General features: G+C 32.7%; 2 protein-coding genes and 1 non-coding gene across 4 annotated transcripts; all 3 read left to right on the top strand.

Moving 5' to 3' along the window:
* The first annotated feature begins 735 nt into the window (after positions 1 to 735).
* LOC112040250 (protein HIGH CHLOROPHYLL FLUORESCENCE PHENOTYPE 173, chloroplastic) lies at positions 736 to 8,507 on the top strand. 2 transcript variants are annotated; one of them, XM_024073145.2, is made up of 13 exons: positions 740 to 1,691; positions 2,710 to 2,922; positions 3,040 to 3,244; positions 3,402 to 3,477; positions 3,606 to 3,741; positions 3,855 to 3,959; positions 5,316 to 5,396; positions 6,406 to 6,495; positions 6,600 to 6,665; positions 7,519 to 7,575; positions 7,723 to 7,800; positions 7,883 to 7,930; positions 8,231 to 8,507. In XM_024073145.2, exons 1-13 carry the CDS (start codon positions 1,035 to 1,037, stop codon positions 8,300 to 8,302), a joined length of 1,884 nt encoding a protein of 627 aa, XP_023928913.2. In that variant the 5' UTR covers positions 740 to 1,034; the 3' UTR covers positions 8,303 to 8,507. The 2 variants fall into 2 exon arrangements, with proteins under 2 accessions (XP_065633996.1, XP_023928913.2); XM_065777924.1 differs by lacking the exons at positions 7,723 to 7,800; positions 7,883 to 7,930; positions 8,231 to 8,507 and having other exon boundaries at positions 736 to 1,691; positions 7,503 to 7,581.
* Positions 8,508 to 8,860: 353 nt separating this feature from the next.
* On the top strand, positions 8,861 to 11,625 carry LOC112040251 (uncharacterized). Its single transcript, XR_010630657.1, has 3 exons — positions 8,861 to 9,865; positions 10,715 to 10,759; positions 11,445 to 11,625. It is a non-coding gene; the product is annotated as an uncharacterized LOC112040251 (transcript).
* A 2,244-nt stretch (positions 11,626 to 13,869) lies between these two features.
* LOC136069416 (uncharacterized) lies at positions 13,870 to 16,597 on the top strand. Its single transcript, XM_065777920.1, has 2 exons — positions 13,870 to 14,344; positions 16,001 to 16,597. Exons 1-2 carry the CDS (start codon positions 13,952 to 13,954, stop codon positions 16,163 to 16,165), a joined length of 558 nt encoding a protein of 185 aa, XP_065633992.1. The 5' UTR covers positions 13,870 to 13,951; the 3' UTR covers positions 16,166 to 16,597.
* Positions 16,598 to 17,288: the final 691 nt, after the last annotated feature.

Raw genomic sequence — 17,288 nt, 5'->3', positions numbered from 1 at the left:
TTTGGGCCACCTATCCTTGGAAATTCCAGTACCGCATGGATTAGAATCAACCTTGGAAATCTACATGAAAGTCTTTTCGCATTTCATTGTCTCCAGTGGAGAGAGATGCAAATAAAATCACCTGGCTTTGCTCTTTACTTTAACTCGTTATTCACTCTTGCATTTGCACTCAACACTAACAAAATTAACATTCAGATATGACGGCTTCAATTGTGCTTTACTTTTTTTTACCTTGAGTTACTTTGACAATTCCTAAAATTTTCAGTTTTGGTTTGAAATTTATTTTTAATCCCTAAAATTTAGAACAAGAACGATTTTATAGGTTTTTTTTTGAAATATTTTTTTTAAATTTATTAATTTCATCCTTTCATCTGTCTCCCATTAAATTATTTTAAGTCAACACTCCATTTGTTATATATGGAAACGATTCTCTTTTAAAAGTTTTAAAAGACAAACAAATTGCAACAATTTAAATTTGAGAAATGTGAAAATGTTAAAGACTAATTTAAATTGAAATGTTTTAAATTTGAGAAATGAAAATCGTATTTGGATTAAATTCAGCGAGGAAAAATATATATTTACCTTTTTTTCTTTGACTGTGGGTCAGATTTCATTATATGTATATATAAATTCATTATCTGATTCATAAATTTTCCTCTTTGGTGGGCATTTCTCATGGTTTTTCAACTGAGCACGCATTATCTGAAAGTATTAACCACCAATAAAATGAAAGTAAACAAGAGGAAAGTGGGTACTCTACGTGGCACATTCTCATGCCCTCTCTCTCTCTCTTCCTTCCCTCTCTTACAAACCACAAATCACATTCTGTGATCTAAAATCCATCTTCCACTGTTGGCTTCCTCTCTCTGACTTAGATTTCTCTTTCATACACCAAATACAAATCCTTTCATAGAATTATCCACTTCTTAATTATTCTCTCTTTTTTTTTTTTTGTTTTTGTTTTTTTGGTTTATATTCAAAACACATCAGTTTGAGAGTTTGTTAATGGTTGAAGAAGCATCATTAGCAACACCATGAATGCCACTACAAGTCCCAGTTTCAGTAACAGCAATACATACCATTACCAAACCAATCACAAAAGACCCACAACCAGTTTTCTTGGTACCTTAACTTTCACAAACTCCAGCTCCTACTACTACATTACTAGTAGGTGCACTAATACCAATCGTGCCCAAAACAACCGTCATAACCAAAATAACTTCCTACTAGTTCCCAAGGCCACTGCTTCCCAAACTGGCAAAGACAACAAAAACAAGAACAAGAAAAACAAAACAAAGAGTAACAAGAAACTTGTACAGGATGAAAATGCTGTTCCTGCTAATGAAAATGAAACTGAGCCCATAAAACTAGAACAACAACAACAACAACAACAGCAACAGCAGCCTTCAGTTTCAATAAGTTTGGATGATGTGAACCCTGTGGGGTTGGGGAGGAAGTCAAGGCAGTTGTTTGATGAGGTGTGGAGGAAGTTTTCAGGGTTGGGGCAGATATCAGGAACAACTAGAGCTGATGACAGGGATGCCCTTGATGCCCTTCTCATTAGAGAAGGTCCTATGTGCGAGTTTGCTATTCCTGGGGCTCAGAATACTACTGTGCTTGTTGTTGGAGCAACTAGCAGGATTGGTCGTATTGTTGTGCGCAAGCTCATGCTCAGAGGCTACACTGTCAAGGTCTGTCTTTTTCTTTCTTTCCTTACAGCATTCTTTTATTTTGATATAAGTGCTTACTCTTTTGCTTTTTGTTAGAATGATGACTAAATGATTGAAGTTACCATTTCCTAATAGCTTTCCTTGGGAGAATTCGTAATTTACCATTTCCATATTTCAAGTAACCATTTCCACTGTAAATGATTAAATTCACCCTTTTGTAATAGCGGAGGCTTTCGCAAGAATTGGTAAATTAACACTTTTGATCCCCTTTTTTGTATGTTGTGGTATGTATATATGGTGTGAGGGTTTTTATTTTCTAGTTTTACAATATGTTAGTGAATTGGCTAGTCCTAGTTAAATAAAAAGCAATAGACTATAATACATGTAGGAGTGATGATGATTTATAGGATCAAGTAAAAAAATTTCTCAAATCAAAATCATGATCTCATATATATATATAGACAGCCATTCATTGAAATCCAATTGGAAATATCATGAATTGTTTTGTTGTCTGATTTGAAGTCCTGTAATGTCTAAATCTGGCTGTATATGGCTCATTAATCCAAAATCATGATGTGAGGAACCTTTTGTGTACCTGGTTCATGTAGCTAGATTTTTTTTCTAACTAATGGAATATTATGAGGAAGTTCAAAGTTACTCATTAAGAGAAAGCAAGCAAAGGGAACCCTGATAGTATAACATCTGAGAATGGGCTTTTATTGTTGGTGGATTGAAAAAATCTAACTGATTATTTCCCTTCAAATATCATTCAGATGGTGTGACTTAATAATGTACAGAATGAACTTGTTCAACTGATATACTAATACCAAAAAACCATAACTCTGTCTCATTCATTGCGGTCTCTTAGTATATATGAAATCCTTCACTTATTTCCAGATGTAAATTTTTATGAATTTAATGGAATCTCTTTGTACACATGAATTGTGAATTTGGTTCATTGAGTTTAACCTAGTAATACAAAATTTTATAGAAGGCCTCCATACAAGAGGTTTTAAGGTTTCTTATTCATGATTATCAGGCTCTAGTGAGGAAGGCGGACGAGGAAGCGGTGAATATGCTTCCAAGGTCAGTAGAGATTGTGACTGGGGATGTGGGTGATCCATACACACTCAATGCTGCTGTGGAAGGATGCAGCAAGATAATATATTGTGCTACGGCCCGTTCTGCCATCACTGGGGATCTCGTCAGAGTTGATTACAAAGGGGTTTGCAACCTCACCAAAGCATTTCAGGTATGGCCTCATACTGAAACGTCATAACCTTTCTCTGGAAATTCTGTAAATGCCGTATGCACACACATTTATTCTGTTAAAGTTTGGCATAAAATTGATGCCTAATTCGAAATACAGGACTACAACAATAAACTAGCACAACTACGAGCAGGAAAAAGCAGCAAAAGCAAGCTTCTGCTTGCAAAGTTTAAATCTGCAGATTCATTGAAAGGGTGGGAAGTTCGCCAGGGAACTTACTTCCAGGATGTGATTGCTTCTAAGTATGATGGTGGAATGGATGCTAAATTTGAGTACACTGAGACTGGAAATGCTGTCTTCTCAGGTAATAATGGTGGACATTAGGCGACCATGATGTATGTTCAGTTTAGGGCAATTAGAACTAAGAATTACTAGATTTGCAAGTGCTACAATGGGGAGATGATGTCAAAAGAATCATTATTTATTCTTTCTTTAACTTTGTTTATCATATTCTACTGTAGGATATGTTTTCACCAGGGGAGGGTATGTTGAACTGTCAACAAAGCTTTCACTTCCTTTGGGTCGCACTCTTGACAGGTATGCCATTCTTGAAATCTTGATGGAAACTTGCTCTGAATGATGGTTATTTTATGGATACTTTATGACTAATTATACCTCAACTGTAAAGGCTTTCATTCTTCCACACTCAAAACTTTCATGTTTAGGTATGAGGGCCTTATTCTCTCTGTTGGTGGAAATGGAAGGTCTTATATTTTAATTCTTGAAGCTGGTCCTACAGCAGATACAACTCAAAGCAAATTGTACTTTTCAAGATTTAGTACAAAGGCAGGATTTTGTAGGGTAGGTCCTTTGTTTTATTTAGTAAACTTTGTTTCTTTTGGTGCCACCAAATTGTGTTCCCATTTTTTCTTTTATAAGCCTTTTGACAAGTCAGGACTGTATGTAATTGACAGGTGAGAGTACCATTTTCATCCTTCCGCCCGGTGAAACCAGATGATCCACCATTAGATCCATTCCTTGTACATACAATGACCATACGGTTTGAGCCTAGAAGACAGGTTTGTTGATTACCTGACTGATTGCAGGGATTTAAATTTGGTTAATGTGTTGTTTCCTTCATTTCTGTTTATGGCTTTTAACAATAGCATGGGATTTCTACATGCACTATCAACACTGTTGTGATAAAATTACTTTTGCGTACTAATTGAGTCTCTTTTATTACTCTAACTTGAATTTGGTTTATCCAGCTTAGAACAGTATAGAGTAGGTTTCTATAGCTTAAAAATATAAAGTTTGGTGTGACAAAGTTTTATTATAATGGTCAGGGTATGGCAAATACATTGTTTACACTATCCTTCTCACTCTTGGTACACTGTCGCTATGACGTAATAGGTCATAATATTTTTTTTCTTGGCAACATTCCAAGTAGTTTTGGCCTTGCCAATGCCGTTTCACCACATTCAATTTGAAATGTGTCATTCCTTTTTAAAAACATAATATTGTCTTCAGTACATATGAAGGAACCCTCTGAACTAACTTTGCAATATACGGTTGTTGCTTTTTTTCACCTTTACGCTTATTCATACATGTTTGTTTTTTTCCCTCTCTAGTACCTTGTCATACTTTTTTGGAAAACCATAAGGCTAAGTTGTACTAACTGAGAAATGGTTTGAATAGATCACTAGCTATTAATGTTATTAAAAATCCGTGAATTCTGAAGGGCCCAGAACATTAGATTGTTTTCTAGACCTACTTCTTTACTAGCATAGAGTGATTTCGAATGGTATTCTCTATCATAGAATCACCATAAACCACTTCAAAAAGCAACAGTGTCATGTTTTTTCTTCTTCTTTTTTTTCCTTGAAAATACTTTAAATATTGATTACTTAGATATTTTGACAAACTGTGTATGCTATACTACTGCTTAGAATTTCTTCTTTTAATTTCCTCCGTCATCATCATTTGAAATTTTTTTCTTTTTGACGGAATTTAAGTCTTTTTTTTTTTCATGCAACCAGGATCACATACATGTTTCCTAGAAGTAAGGTCTCAAAAGTTATTGATATAGTCTTGATTTGCATTGTGTTTTACTTGCATTACCATATTCTTTCATATTGTTACATTGATTCTATCATCTGTTAGTCACTGCAAAAATGCATTGATTTTTCCTTTTATATTATCTTCAAAATACCCCTTAATTGAACCACTCATACAGTGCAGTCTCCATATTTTCCAATTGTGAAAGAGAGCAGTCACAACTTAAGCTGTATAAGTCCTTTTATCTCTTCATATCTTTTGGTGTAGCTTGAGTATTTTGGGGACCATGACTTCCAATCATATAGCCTATCTTTTGCCCCTTGATGGAGTAGTACTTTTTGTCCACACACTGATTCAATTTATTATTCTTGTTGCAGAGACCTAATGAAGGACCTACAGGACTGAAGCAAGACCTGAGAAGTTTTGAGCTTATATTTGAATATATAAAGGCCTTGCCTGTAGGTGCCTTTATTTGTTATTTCTTGCAAATCAGAAACAATCAGTTTTCCTTACAAACTAGTTAAGGACATTGTATGCTATACCATCCGTTGAAATGTTTGCAAAATAATGTATTTTAATTTTCACTATTTCTAGTCATTAATATAGCTAAAATAGCTTCTTAATTCTTTCTTAATATTGCTTTTCATGGAACTTTATTTTATTTTCTCTCTTCGTGTGTCTCTCTTATATATGATGAATGAAGGAAAATATATAAGCTTAATTCAGTTTAGAATTGGCCATAACACACACTAAAAAATACTTATAATGCCGAATAAATCAATATCAAATCCCTCACTTCTCACAATGGCTGGAAACATAGATGGAAAAGTTAATTTGCATTGAAAATTCATGACATCAAATTCAAATAATAGCTCTTGTTTTAACAATTACAGATTCTCCTTGATTTGAACAAACCTTGTTGAGAACCTAGTCAATCTGTTTTTATGACTTTTATGTTGATTAAGCCCTTTTTTGGTCATCTAGCTCTAGAAATATTGTGAAGTGAGTCAGCTCTTAAAATTAAACTACAGAGGAAACAGTACCATGATTATTATTCTCTGAACAATTTTCCAGTAATCTGAAGATGCATTGCCATATATGTCAATTGTGCAATGCTGGCTTTGGTACCTTAATAAGTGTTTGTGCGGCACATATCTTATCATTATCTTTGTTAAATTACCGATTTTCCCAAAATTTTAAGTTACTGATTGTCCCAAAAGATTAAGCTATTAAGAAATAGTGAATTTAATCATTTAACCATAATTTTAACAATCTTAATTAGAAATTATGTTTTGATGTTTTTTCATGCTATACTGTATTTATATTATGTTTGCATCAAGATGGAAAAATGTGTCACTGGACAATAAATATTTTACAGAACTTTCTGTATTGACTTCATATGGAGACTAGGATGTATATATGTATTTTCAATGGGCTGTTATTGAGATGATAATTTATGTATTGCAGACTGGGCAAGAAACGGACTTTATCTTAGTTTCATGTACAGGATTAGGGATAGAACCCACCAGAAGGGAGCAGGTTCTTAAAGCTAAGAGGGTTAGTCAGTTATTTTCTTTTGTTCCTTTTACTATTGTAACAGATAATGTTCACTTCTACATTTGCTCACATAAGTAATGATCTCTTTCTTAAAATGTTCCCAGGCTGGGGAAGATTCATTGAGAAGATCAGGCCTCGGATACACAATCATTCGTCCTGGTCCCCTAAAGGTAAAGCCAATAATTGTTACCCAAAATTTAGGCCAGTTTGTCAATTTTCTTTAACTTCTTTTATTTGTATTTCCTTTGGTTTGGAGAATGTGTGTGTATCTGTTGCATGTTTACAAAACTTTATACAAAGCAATGGTAGATTGATTCCTCAGAATATTTAACCTTAGATCATTGACACTGCTAATATCAGTTTCACAGCTTCTTAGGCATTTGGATGCTTGGAAATAGATACATTGATGACTACCTTTATTATGTTAATGCTGAAATATATGCTCTAATCGTGGCTGTTTCGTGTTGCATGGGGAGATGTAGAACTTCCAAGTTCCTTTTCGCATTAGGAAACTTCAAACAAAATAGTTCCACTTGCTGTTAAGTTCTATGGAAAATGCTCTTTAATGTATGAAAGATTAAGAGGTTAAGAAACAAAAGATTTGACCATTCAGTGTGTGCAGCATATGAGACAGCCCTTGTAGTAGGAGTGGACTTTACAAATGACAAGAAAGATAATGTAGTATAGGTGGAGCATCTGTATACACAAGCTATATTACAAACCCAGGAATGACCTTGGTATTGATAAGCTGTATTCCATTCAGCCTTGGTATAATGTTTTGGGCAATAATATTCTAACAAACATGCACTAGAAAGATTGTATTGGGAAGTATTTAAAAAGATCTCTAAGGATACCTAGATCTAGTCAATATATTTGTGCTATACTTTCTATGATACTTGTGAATTTCACTCCTCAAGTTATGTAAATTTTGCCACTCTGATAATGTTATCTAGTTCTATTATAGATTGTTTGGTTGGTTCCACTGCAAAACTGATCAGCAATATTAGTAACTGATTCTTGCAGGAGGAACCTGGTGGTCAACGCGCCCTCATATTTGATCAAGGAAACAGGATTTCTCAGGTGAGAATGACTTATTCTTAGTTAAGAATGCCTTAATCTTTTCTCTCTATGGTAAGTAAAATGAATATTTTTTGTATAGTGAGAATGATTTATCCTCTGAAGTCATAAAATAGCATTTAAATGAAACTACTTTCATTCTTAATGTAGGGCATCAGCTGTGCTGATGTAGCTGATATCTGTGTGAAGGCACTTCATGACTCAACAGCAAGAAATAAGAGCTTTGATGTGGGTATCATTCTCCTCTTTTTTTTTTTTTCGTGGTTAGTTTAGGTGGGATAAATCTAATGTGATTCTTTGACATGTCTAGGTATGTTATGAATATGTTACTGAGCAAGGGAGGGAACTCTATGAGCTAGTGAGTGAAAATCAATCAGTAATTTGTAACAGAAGCCAATATAAATTCCTTTTTCAGTTCTTCTACTGCCACACATTTTGTCATAACTTTTGCCACAATTTGATGGCATGTACAACTATGATTGGTGAACCATCAATCGCACATGGACCCACTATTGTTTCTCTACCATTCATAGTTGCACATGTTATCAAGTTATGGCAAAGTGTGTAACAAAGTGTATGTCCATAAATACTTCTATTTTTTTTTCCCCTTAGGCTTGCTTAAATTTAAACTAATAGTGTGTTTCTGTCATCTGTACAGGTAGCACATTTGCCTGACAAAGCAAATAACTATTTGACACCTGCGTTGTCTGTTTTAGAGAAGAACACTTGATCATTCTTTTAGTAACCTTGTTTGATATATGTTCTTAAATATAGTTTTCTTTTGCAAAGTTATTAATGAATTTTATCTTTGTATCTTTTCTGGCCACCTATGTAACTACCCTGTCATACAATGTGTATGTATTCTTATTGTAAATCCAAATGTAGATGGACAATAATACAAATGATGATAAGCACAATCTTACAACATTCAAAAGCTAAGTCCGGACATTTTTCAATAGGATATGGATATGAGCAAGGCTGTTAAAACCGAATTGTGAAAATAATCAAAAAAATAAAAATAAAAATGAAGAGGTTCAAGTTTTAAGGTCAAAACCATGACAATGTCATAATTAATGAAAATTTAAACAATCTTTTAAATTTATAAAAATTAATATATTGACTAATCGAAAAAATACAATTCTATAAGTTAATACTTTACTAAATGGAAAATATACAAACGTTTACACCATAACACAACCTTTTAAAATGTAATTTTATAATTTTATTTACAATTTGAAAAAAAGATAAAGGTTGTTCTATTTTTTATTATTTAATTTTTTAAATTCTCCCAATCTATCTCTAGAATTCATTGCAATGTGATGTGAAGCGGCAAGTTATTTCTCAATCCAAATTTTGATAATACACACTTCAAAGAAGACCATCACTCGATGAAACATTGGCCATCCTAACATTCAACACCAAGAGGTTTTTGCCATTAATGGTGCAAGACTTTTCCTATTGAGCCATGTGGAAAACAATTACAAACAACATCTAATTTGCAATTTTTTCTTACAAAAATTCCTTTTTTTTGCATATAATCCCATCCGAAGGAAAAATAAATCTGGTATATTAGGGTGCTCTATTATTACAGTCTAATTACTCCATTCCATCATCAAATGGGTCTCCATCAGAGATGTAGATTGGACCATGGTTGTAAACATAGACCCTCAACATGCTGGCAACCAAAGATGACACGTAGATCAGCACAGAGACACAATCTAAGAACATGGACCCCGTTGGCCTAGGACCACAAGCACTATGTTGTTAAAACTGAAAAGATAAGGAAAATCTGATAGAGGGGGCTTGTTCCTTTCCTCTCTCTTTGGTTCTATACCAGCAGAAAGGATGCTAATTCATAGCCCATGTCCAGCAATTTTTCATAGAACCTCAACATATCTTGGAAGTGTCAAATGCAATATCAACAATAGCACTCTAAGCATCATCAACAAGAGCACTACTAGCAGTAGTATTAGCATCATAAAGAACACTACAACAGGTCTTATTGGTGCTTGTAGTAGCTGTAGAGTGGGACTAACTGGCTTTCTTGTAGCTGCTGTAGTGATAAGTTCTGCAGCAGGAGGAGTAAGAGCAATTGAGGCACCCCAAGACTCAGAGACTTTGTCTAATATACCACAAACACTTTCAGGTGAGTGCGCTTTGCCAAAGGATTGCAAGAAAGCTAGGATTCAAAGGCCTAAGTCAAGGAAAGCTGAGTCTTGCACTATCAAATGTGTCACCACTTGCATCCGGGTGGTGAAGGCTCCCCTGGTGAAGGCCCTTTTAATGTCAGAAGGTACAAGGTTTATCCACAGTATGATTTTCCTAAGTTTGTATTTTTGAATTTTAGATTCAGGAAAAAAAAAAAAAAAACTCTTGTGCCATTTATTTATGTATTCTCTATAGCGTTTCCTTTTTTTTTTCTTCCCTTTGTTATAATAGCATTTGCAAAATTTATGATCATAAAACGAAACTTTGTTATATTTTAAACTTTCAATACGTTTGCATTGCCATTTTGTTGGTGCAGTTCATGTAATTAACTGATAAATAGAATGAAAATTTTCTTGTAATTAATACACTAAAATTATGTATTATGGAGCACGTAGATAGGATTCCCTTTTGGATAGATACTTATGAATACAATGTTGATAGCCTTTGACTTTGATCTAGATTCAAGAGGCATTATATGTTACAAAATTATAGCAAATGTGATATCATGTCTGAATTTAGCCTATAAATAATAAATATAAGGGCAAAAATGGGCAGGACGAGCAGAGAAAATCATAAACAACGATTTCTATCAGACTTTTAATTATATATTTTTCCCTGTTAATGTTTAAATATAATCAATTAAGTCTATTTTTAACTGTTATTCATCTTCATATAAGCCAAGGCTTTGATAGCATTTGTTAATGCACCCAAGATTTTTTTCTTAGGAATAAAATGTGATTAGGCTTCATCCATTTGTTTTTTTATTGCTTGTTTGACTAGAAAATTTTCATACTTTTCTCTTATTCTGAATTAGTTATTCAACCTGATTTGGTTGAATAGTACTAGAGAGTCAGAGTAGTGAATGTAGGTGCTGTCTTCAACATGTAAATTAAAGTGGATATATTGACTGTGATCCCTTTGTAATTTCTTGCAGACCTCTAGTTGTTTTCAAGCAAGGGTTTCGAAGCCGCCAATACTGGTAATTGTTCTAATCTTGACATCCCTTTTTACCAAATGCTGATTGTGTTAAAAAGAAAGCCAAAGTAATAAAGAAGTTTATGGTCTTTATGAACCATGTCAAACTCCAAGAGAAAAAGAAAAAGAACTATATCAGTTATCAAAAACTTGTTATTTTTTTTTGGGGGGGCGGGGGGGGTGGGAGGGGGAGGATGCTGTGAATCTAACAATATACAAAGTATAACGATACTTAAAATTTAAATGACGTGATCACGTGACAATGGATCCTTTAGATTTGTAATATTTAATCTAAATTATAAAATGGATTCATTTCAAATTGAGATGATTCTTTTCTTTCCTAAGGAATTGATGAATGTATTTACTTCAACAAGATAATTAGTACATATAAAGACAGAACTTCACAAAACTCAACGTAAGGTAACATTAAGAACCTTAACGAAGCCAAGGCTTATACTGTTCTTTTGTCCTCCCTCTTCTATTTCCTTCCCTTTAAAAGAAAAAGTGTGCTTCCAAAAATAAATTTCGAATTCACAAATCACAATGTCTAAAATTAGTCACCAAATCTGAAAATGTTTAGGACTAATTTTATATTTTTAGTTCTTCAGCTATTCTTTGTTTCTATTCAACATGATACTTTTGAATACTCTAGTTTTAACATGTTTACATGTAATCTGTATTCTGTGTAGTTTGGTCGAGTGCTCAGATATTTGCAATTTGATTGGGGATGGTGATGATGGACCTTAAAGACTATATGTGATTTATTTAGCGGAACAGTAGAATCTTGATTGTAGATAGATTCTTTTTTCCCACTGATAAGAATGTATAGAGGTACTTTTTTGAGTTCTATCAATTTTGCAATGTTTGTATTCTTTCTCCAGACTTCAACTAGGTATGGTTGAAATGATAAAATCCTAAATTACAGTTAAATATGTATGCAGAATCATAAAATCGGAAATATTAATTTGTATCTTTTTAAAATTTTTCTACGTAGCATGAAATGCATTTTTTTTTCCTTCCAAAAATAAAAAATAAAAAATAAAAAATAAAAAATTAGGAATAAGAATAATATATTATTAAGCATAAGAGGAAGGTGGGCCAAGCCCACTTCAATTTTATGTTACTCTGTACAAAAAGCAAATAAGGGAGAGAGGAAACGGGCTGAGGCCCAACCCATTTATGGAAGGCAGCCTAGCAAAGCCGACTTGTGGGTCAAACATTTACAGCTCGTCCCAACAAAAAGGAGAGAAGAGCTCAAGAATTAGTGGACCATCAATGACTTGAAATGAATACGAGCAATAACTAATGACAAAGCTATAGTACATAGAATAATAATAACAATAAATAAATAAAGTAAATTTCTCTCTTTGTGGTCAGAGTAATTATAAATTAACTCTATGCTTTTTAGAGACCATCACTAAACGTTCATGTGATAATTTGGAATAAAAGAAAAAAATAAAGATTTTTATTTTGGTTAATGGATTGATTTGGACCTAAAAGAATGGTAGTAGACTAAAATGGACCAAAAAGACCAAAATGCTATGTTGGTGTGGCTCAACAGGAGCATAACAGTAATTTAGCTTTTAGATATTACTAATCGCAGACTCACGCGATACATGAGAATAAATAATTATTTAATATTGTAATATAAAGTGTAATTTTTTTTCTCTAAATTTTTTTGAAAATAATTTGTTCTCCCTAAAAATTAAACAATTTCTATTTGGTCCACTAGGTCAAGTTCAGTCCCCCTTCAGTCTATTTTAGACTATTTGGGCCTTAAATTGATTCCTTTTTTTTTTTTTTGTTTTTTTTTGTTTTTCAAGTTTAGCTCAAAAATTCAATTTTTGTTTTCATTTTTTGGTTGAAAAATATGAAATTTTATTAAAGTTGGGCTAAACTCTTTAGTTTTGAGTTAAAAAATACAAAGAAAAATACTAAAATAGACATTAGAAATTGGAAATATAAGTCCTAAAAATGCAATAAATTAAAATGATAAATATTCAAAAGTCTTATTCAATCCACATTGGTTCTATTCAGTCCATTCTATCGTCTTTGGTCCAATTTAGTCCTATTCAGTCCATTCGATCCTATTTAGTCCATTCTGTCCACTAAAGTTCTATTCGGTCCAATTCAGCCCATTCGGTTCATTCAATATGCTTTGGTCTAATTCGGTCTATTCAGTCCACATTGGCTCTATTCTGTCCACATTGGTCCTATTCTGTCTACTTCGGTCTAATTCGGTCCATTCAGTCGGCTCTATTCAGTCAACGTTGGTCCTATTTGGTCTATTTTGTCCACTTTGGTTCTATTAAGTCCTATTCGGTCCATTCGGTTCATTTTCGTCCTATTTGGTCCATTTTCATCCTATTTAGTCCATTTTTTCCACTTTGATTATATTCGGTCCATTATGCTCACTTCAGTCCTATTTGGTCTACTTCAGTCCACTTCGGTCCACCTTATTCCTATTCGGTCCATACGGTCCAATGTTCTCCATCAGGTCCACTTTGTTCTATTTGGTCCAATTTGATCCATTTAGATAACTGGTTCATTTTGGTCCACTTTGATTGATAGGCTAGTCATGTCCAACATCTTGCATAAGACTTAATTTCTTATGCCATATAGCTAGAAAAGCAAAGAAGAGAAAAACATGTATATGAAGATAACATTTTGCCATAGCATTATTTAATGAGTAATGATTATGACACACATTACCATGTGAGCTGAAATCGTGTTTTGAAAATATGATTTCAATTGAAAATGTGTAAAATGAAAACAAGATTTTATTATTTCTCAATTTAAATTGAAATCATGTTTTTTTCACCAAGAGTGTGTAATGAAGAGTGTATATCAAAGCTTAGTCTATTTTAACTTCTCATGCACCCCCTCAATGCCACATAACTCACAAAGAAAGAGACATTCAATATATATGTGTCACTCACCAATGAAAGCATACAATGACAACCTCGTCTCTTGCATGACTATTCACTACAAAACAATATATGCATATATAATGCTAAGTGGTGTTGAAACTGCCTTGGTCCTTCCATTGCCTTCTAAAGACACAAAAATCCCATCAAACATTAGAATTAAGACAACCCCATCTCTGTCAAAACAAAGACCTCGACAAAATCGATTCAAGCAAAAAAACAAGATAGTCACATAGATGGTTAGATAGATAGATAGATAGATAAATCCCATGGGAGAAAACACAACCACTAATAATAAGACTACTAAAAATAGCACCAACACAACTACCAACAAAGATGGTAATTCAACTTCAAAGTTTGTGGACAAGAGCAAGAGCAACAAAAAGGAAAAGCAGCAAGAGATAACAGAGGGGAATACTAGTGATATGGGTGTGGCTACTGATATAAGGAAGAACTTTGGAGCCATAAAGGAGAGGGTATTGGAGAAACTAGCTGCAGCTTCTGTCCCAGTTGATGCTTTGGACAACGCGAGACACTTCTTGGAGGGTGTGGTTAGAGATGTGACTGTGGCAGCTCAAGGTCTCACCAAGGATGCTTTGCATCGTATTAAGACACATCTTGTTGATATCATGCCTTCCCTCTCTCCAGCCATCACCAGAAAGGTCTTCCTCTCTCTCTCTCTCATACAATTATGATGTGTAATTGTGATTTTTTGATTGGGCCAAAATGTGGCGTTAGTTCCTAAACTTTAGCTCATGAGCAATTTTATTTAGTCCCTGAAATTAAAATTAATTCAAATACTTGAAGTGATCGATTTTAGTCCCTACCAAACTTAAATTGATGTATTTTAGTCCATGTGAAGTGATTATATGCTAGTTTTTAGTTTGACCATGTTATTTAAGGGACTAAAAGCTATTAATTTAAACTTAGGGGACTAAACTCCCCCGTGAACTAACTATAACAGTGTATTTAAGGAATTTTTTTTAGTTTAATAAATATAAGCTTATCCTATTTTCAAGTAGACTGTACATATTTAATTATTTATCTGGTTTTGCATAGATGTTCAGCAAATAACCGTGAATTTCTAAATTCATCAATAGGATTTTGCAAGTAAGATGAGATAATATAAATGAATGAACAAAAAAGACTGAAATCCTAGAGGTGAGGTGACTAATTAATTTAAATCTATATATTAAAAAAATGCATTACAATAATTTTTTTTCCTTGACTCTTTATAAAGCAACATTTCATAAGTGGCTGACAATGACTTGGATAAAGGGCGTAAAAGTTGTTTTAAGAGTTTGCATCCACCCTATTCCTTTTCTTTCTCTCCATTTTAGGTAGAGTATGCATCTAACTCACCAATTTGATCCAATTTAATTCAATTTGCTGCCTTGGATTGGTTTTTATAGGTTGATACTTTCTTTTTGTCATGTATTGGGTCGAGTTTGGATTGATAGTTTTATATACTCATCTGATCCAATCTAACACAACATATATTTATAAAATTATTATATTACACTTATTTCGAAGCATTGATTTTAATGTATTTGAAAATTTGGAATATAATTTTAGCACATTATGCAAACTGTAATAATTTATTAATAGAAAAGTGTTTTAAATAGTGAATGCAAATCTTTTTTTTTTTACTAGTGATGCAATGTTTAATCTAAAATCTCCAACCCACTGTGGTTGGCTTCTATGCTTGTGACGAGTTGGGATGAGTTTGAGTGTTTCTCAACCCAATGAGGTCTGCAATCTGATTTTGATCCAACTTGACCCATGCATGCTCCCAATTTTGGGGAGATTATGTTTTGTGGGCTTTGGTGGAAAATCATTCTCTATTTTCTTTTCTCAAAAAAAAAAAAAAAGAAAAAAAAAAAAAGAAAGAAAAGAAAAGAAAAGAAAAGAAAGAAGAAGAAGAAGAAGAAAAGAAAAACACCTATCTTCCCCCATTTTTCATCATTCCCCTTTCCATCCTAGTGTACTTTTCCTTTTAATCCTATTCCTTACAGGAAGAATATATTTATTTTAATATTTCAATAAAATTATTGTGTTTGGTAATATTTTTTTACCCGGTGATCATCTTTTCTATGATTCTATTCAATATGAAGCATGAAACTTAGTCAAGTGATTGCTTCAAAAGGTTTTTAATTTGAATCGAGTACATTTTTGTTCATTGCATAACCTATCCATAAAATTTCTAATTTTTATAGCAGTTCCAAGTAAAAATTAATTTTAGTTTATTGATGTTTATTTAATTTTAAATTTTTAATGTAAATATTGTCATGTTTAATTGTTTATATGACAAAGAACAGATGGTAGATGATGCAGAGAAGGAAGCTAATGGAGATCAGACAGAGTCTGCAAGTGAAGAGGATGGAGCTCCTGATCAACCACCACATAATGGCAAGGCCCCATATATGTCCCCAGCTTCCTCTCTGTTTGCTTCTCTGGTTAATAAACCATTTTCAAGGCTCTGATGAGAATTTGAATAGCCTCACCCCAACTTTTTTTTTTCCTATCTTTTCTTAATTAGTTCAAATATGAGGTATATATAACATATACAGTCAAATAATGGAACAAGAAAAAAGGAAAATTGTTCAAGTTGATAAAGGTCCAAAGGACGAGACTGAGGTGCCAGATGAGGAGCAGCTTTTCTTCAAACCTTCTTGGTTGTAACAAGAATAATGGAAAATGTTTGTTTTCATAAATTTGTTTTTTCTCTCTCTTTCTTTGATTTTCTATGTGTTAATAAAAGTCTTAAATGATGTTGAACTTGACTTTCCTCCCAAAGGAAAATTATTAGATGTCACACAAATTTTCTTGTAAATTGTCACATTTGGTTTTGGAGATGAGATGATATAAACAAGGAGATACATGTGGTGAGGAGAAACACATAGTACTTAGATTGATTCTGTGTTTCTTTTTCAATTTTTTTGCAATTTGATATGGATTTTTGATATTTGACGAATGATTACATTACCCCATATGTTTCTTCTTGGGTTGAAATTTTATTATTAAGTTTGATTAGCAAAGTTTAGTAATGTGGTAATAAATCTGTTTCATTGGTATATTTGATAATAGCACATATTGAATTTATTAATATATATATTTTTAACTATCTAAAATAAAAAGTGCAAGATAATGATGTGGCTCATACATGCACTAGCAATGAAAGCAATAAATTAAAAGTAGAAACTTAAATGTTTTTTTATTTTATTTTATTTTAGAAATTGATTTATTTTTCAAAAATTATTTTATAAAATTATCTCATTTTTCCATATTTGGTAGCATCTTAAATGAGTTGAAAAACAAAATTTTAACTTTCCTTATTTAACTTTCTGTAAGACTGAGATATAGTGGTTTATTTATTTATTTATTTATTAAGTTTAATGAAAAAAAATCTTTAAAAATAAGTTTTTTTTTTTTTGTTGACAATTTTTTTTTTTTTTGATGCTATCAAACATTAAAAAAACACAAAAAACTATATTTACATCTTATTTTCCATTGAAAGACGATGAATATTTGTATACTGAACAATAAACTTTTTTTTTTTTTTGAGGAACAATATACTGAACAATAAACTAGTAAGTCTATTGATTC

Source organism: Quercus suber, unplaced genomic scaffold (genome assembly GCF_002906115.3).
Source record: "Quercus suber isolate HL8 unplaced genomic scaffold, Cork oak 2.0 scaffold_169, whole genome shotgun sequence".
NCBI classification, from domain to species: domain Eukaryota; kingdom Viridiplantae; phylum Streptophyta; class Magnoliopsida; order Fagales; family Fagaceae; genus Quercus; species Quercus suber.
The sequence above is the reverse complement of the archived record's forward strand: the minus strand, read 5'-3'. Positions and strand labels throughout refer to the sequence as shown.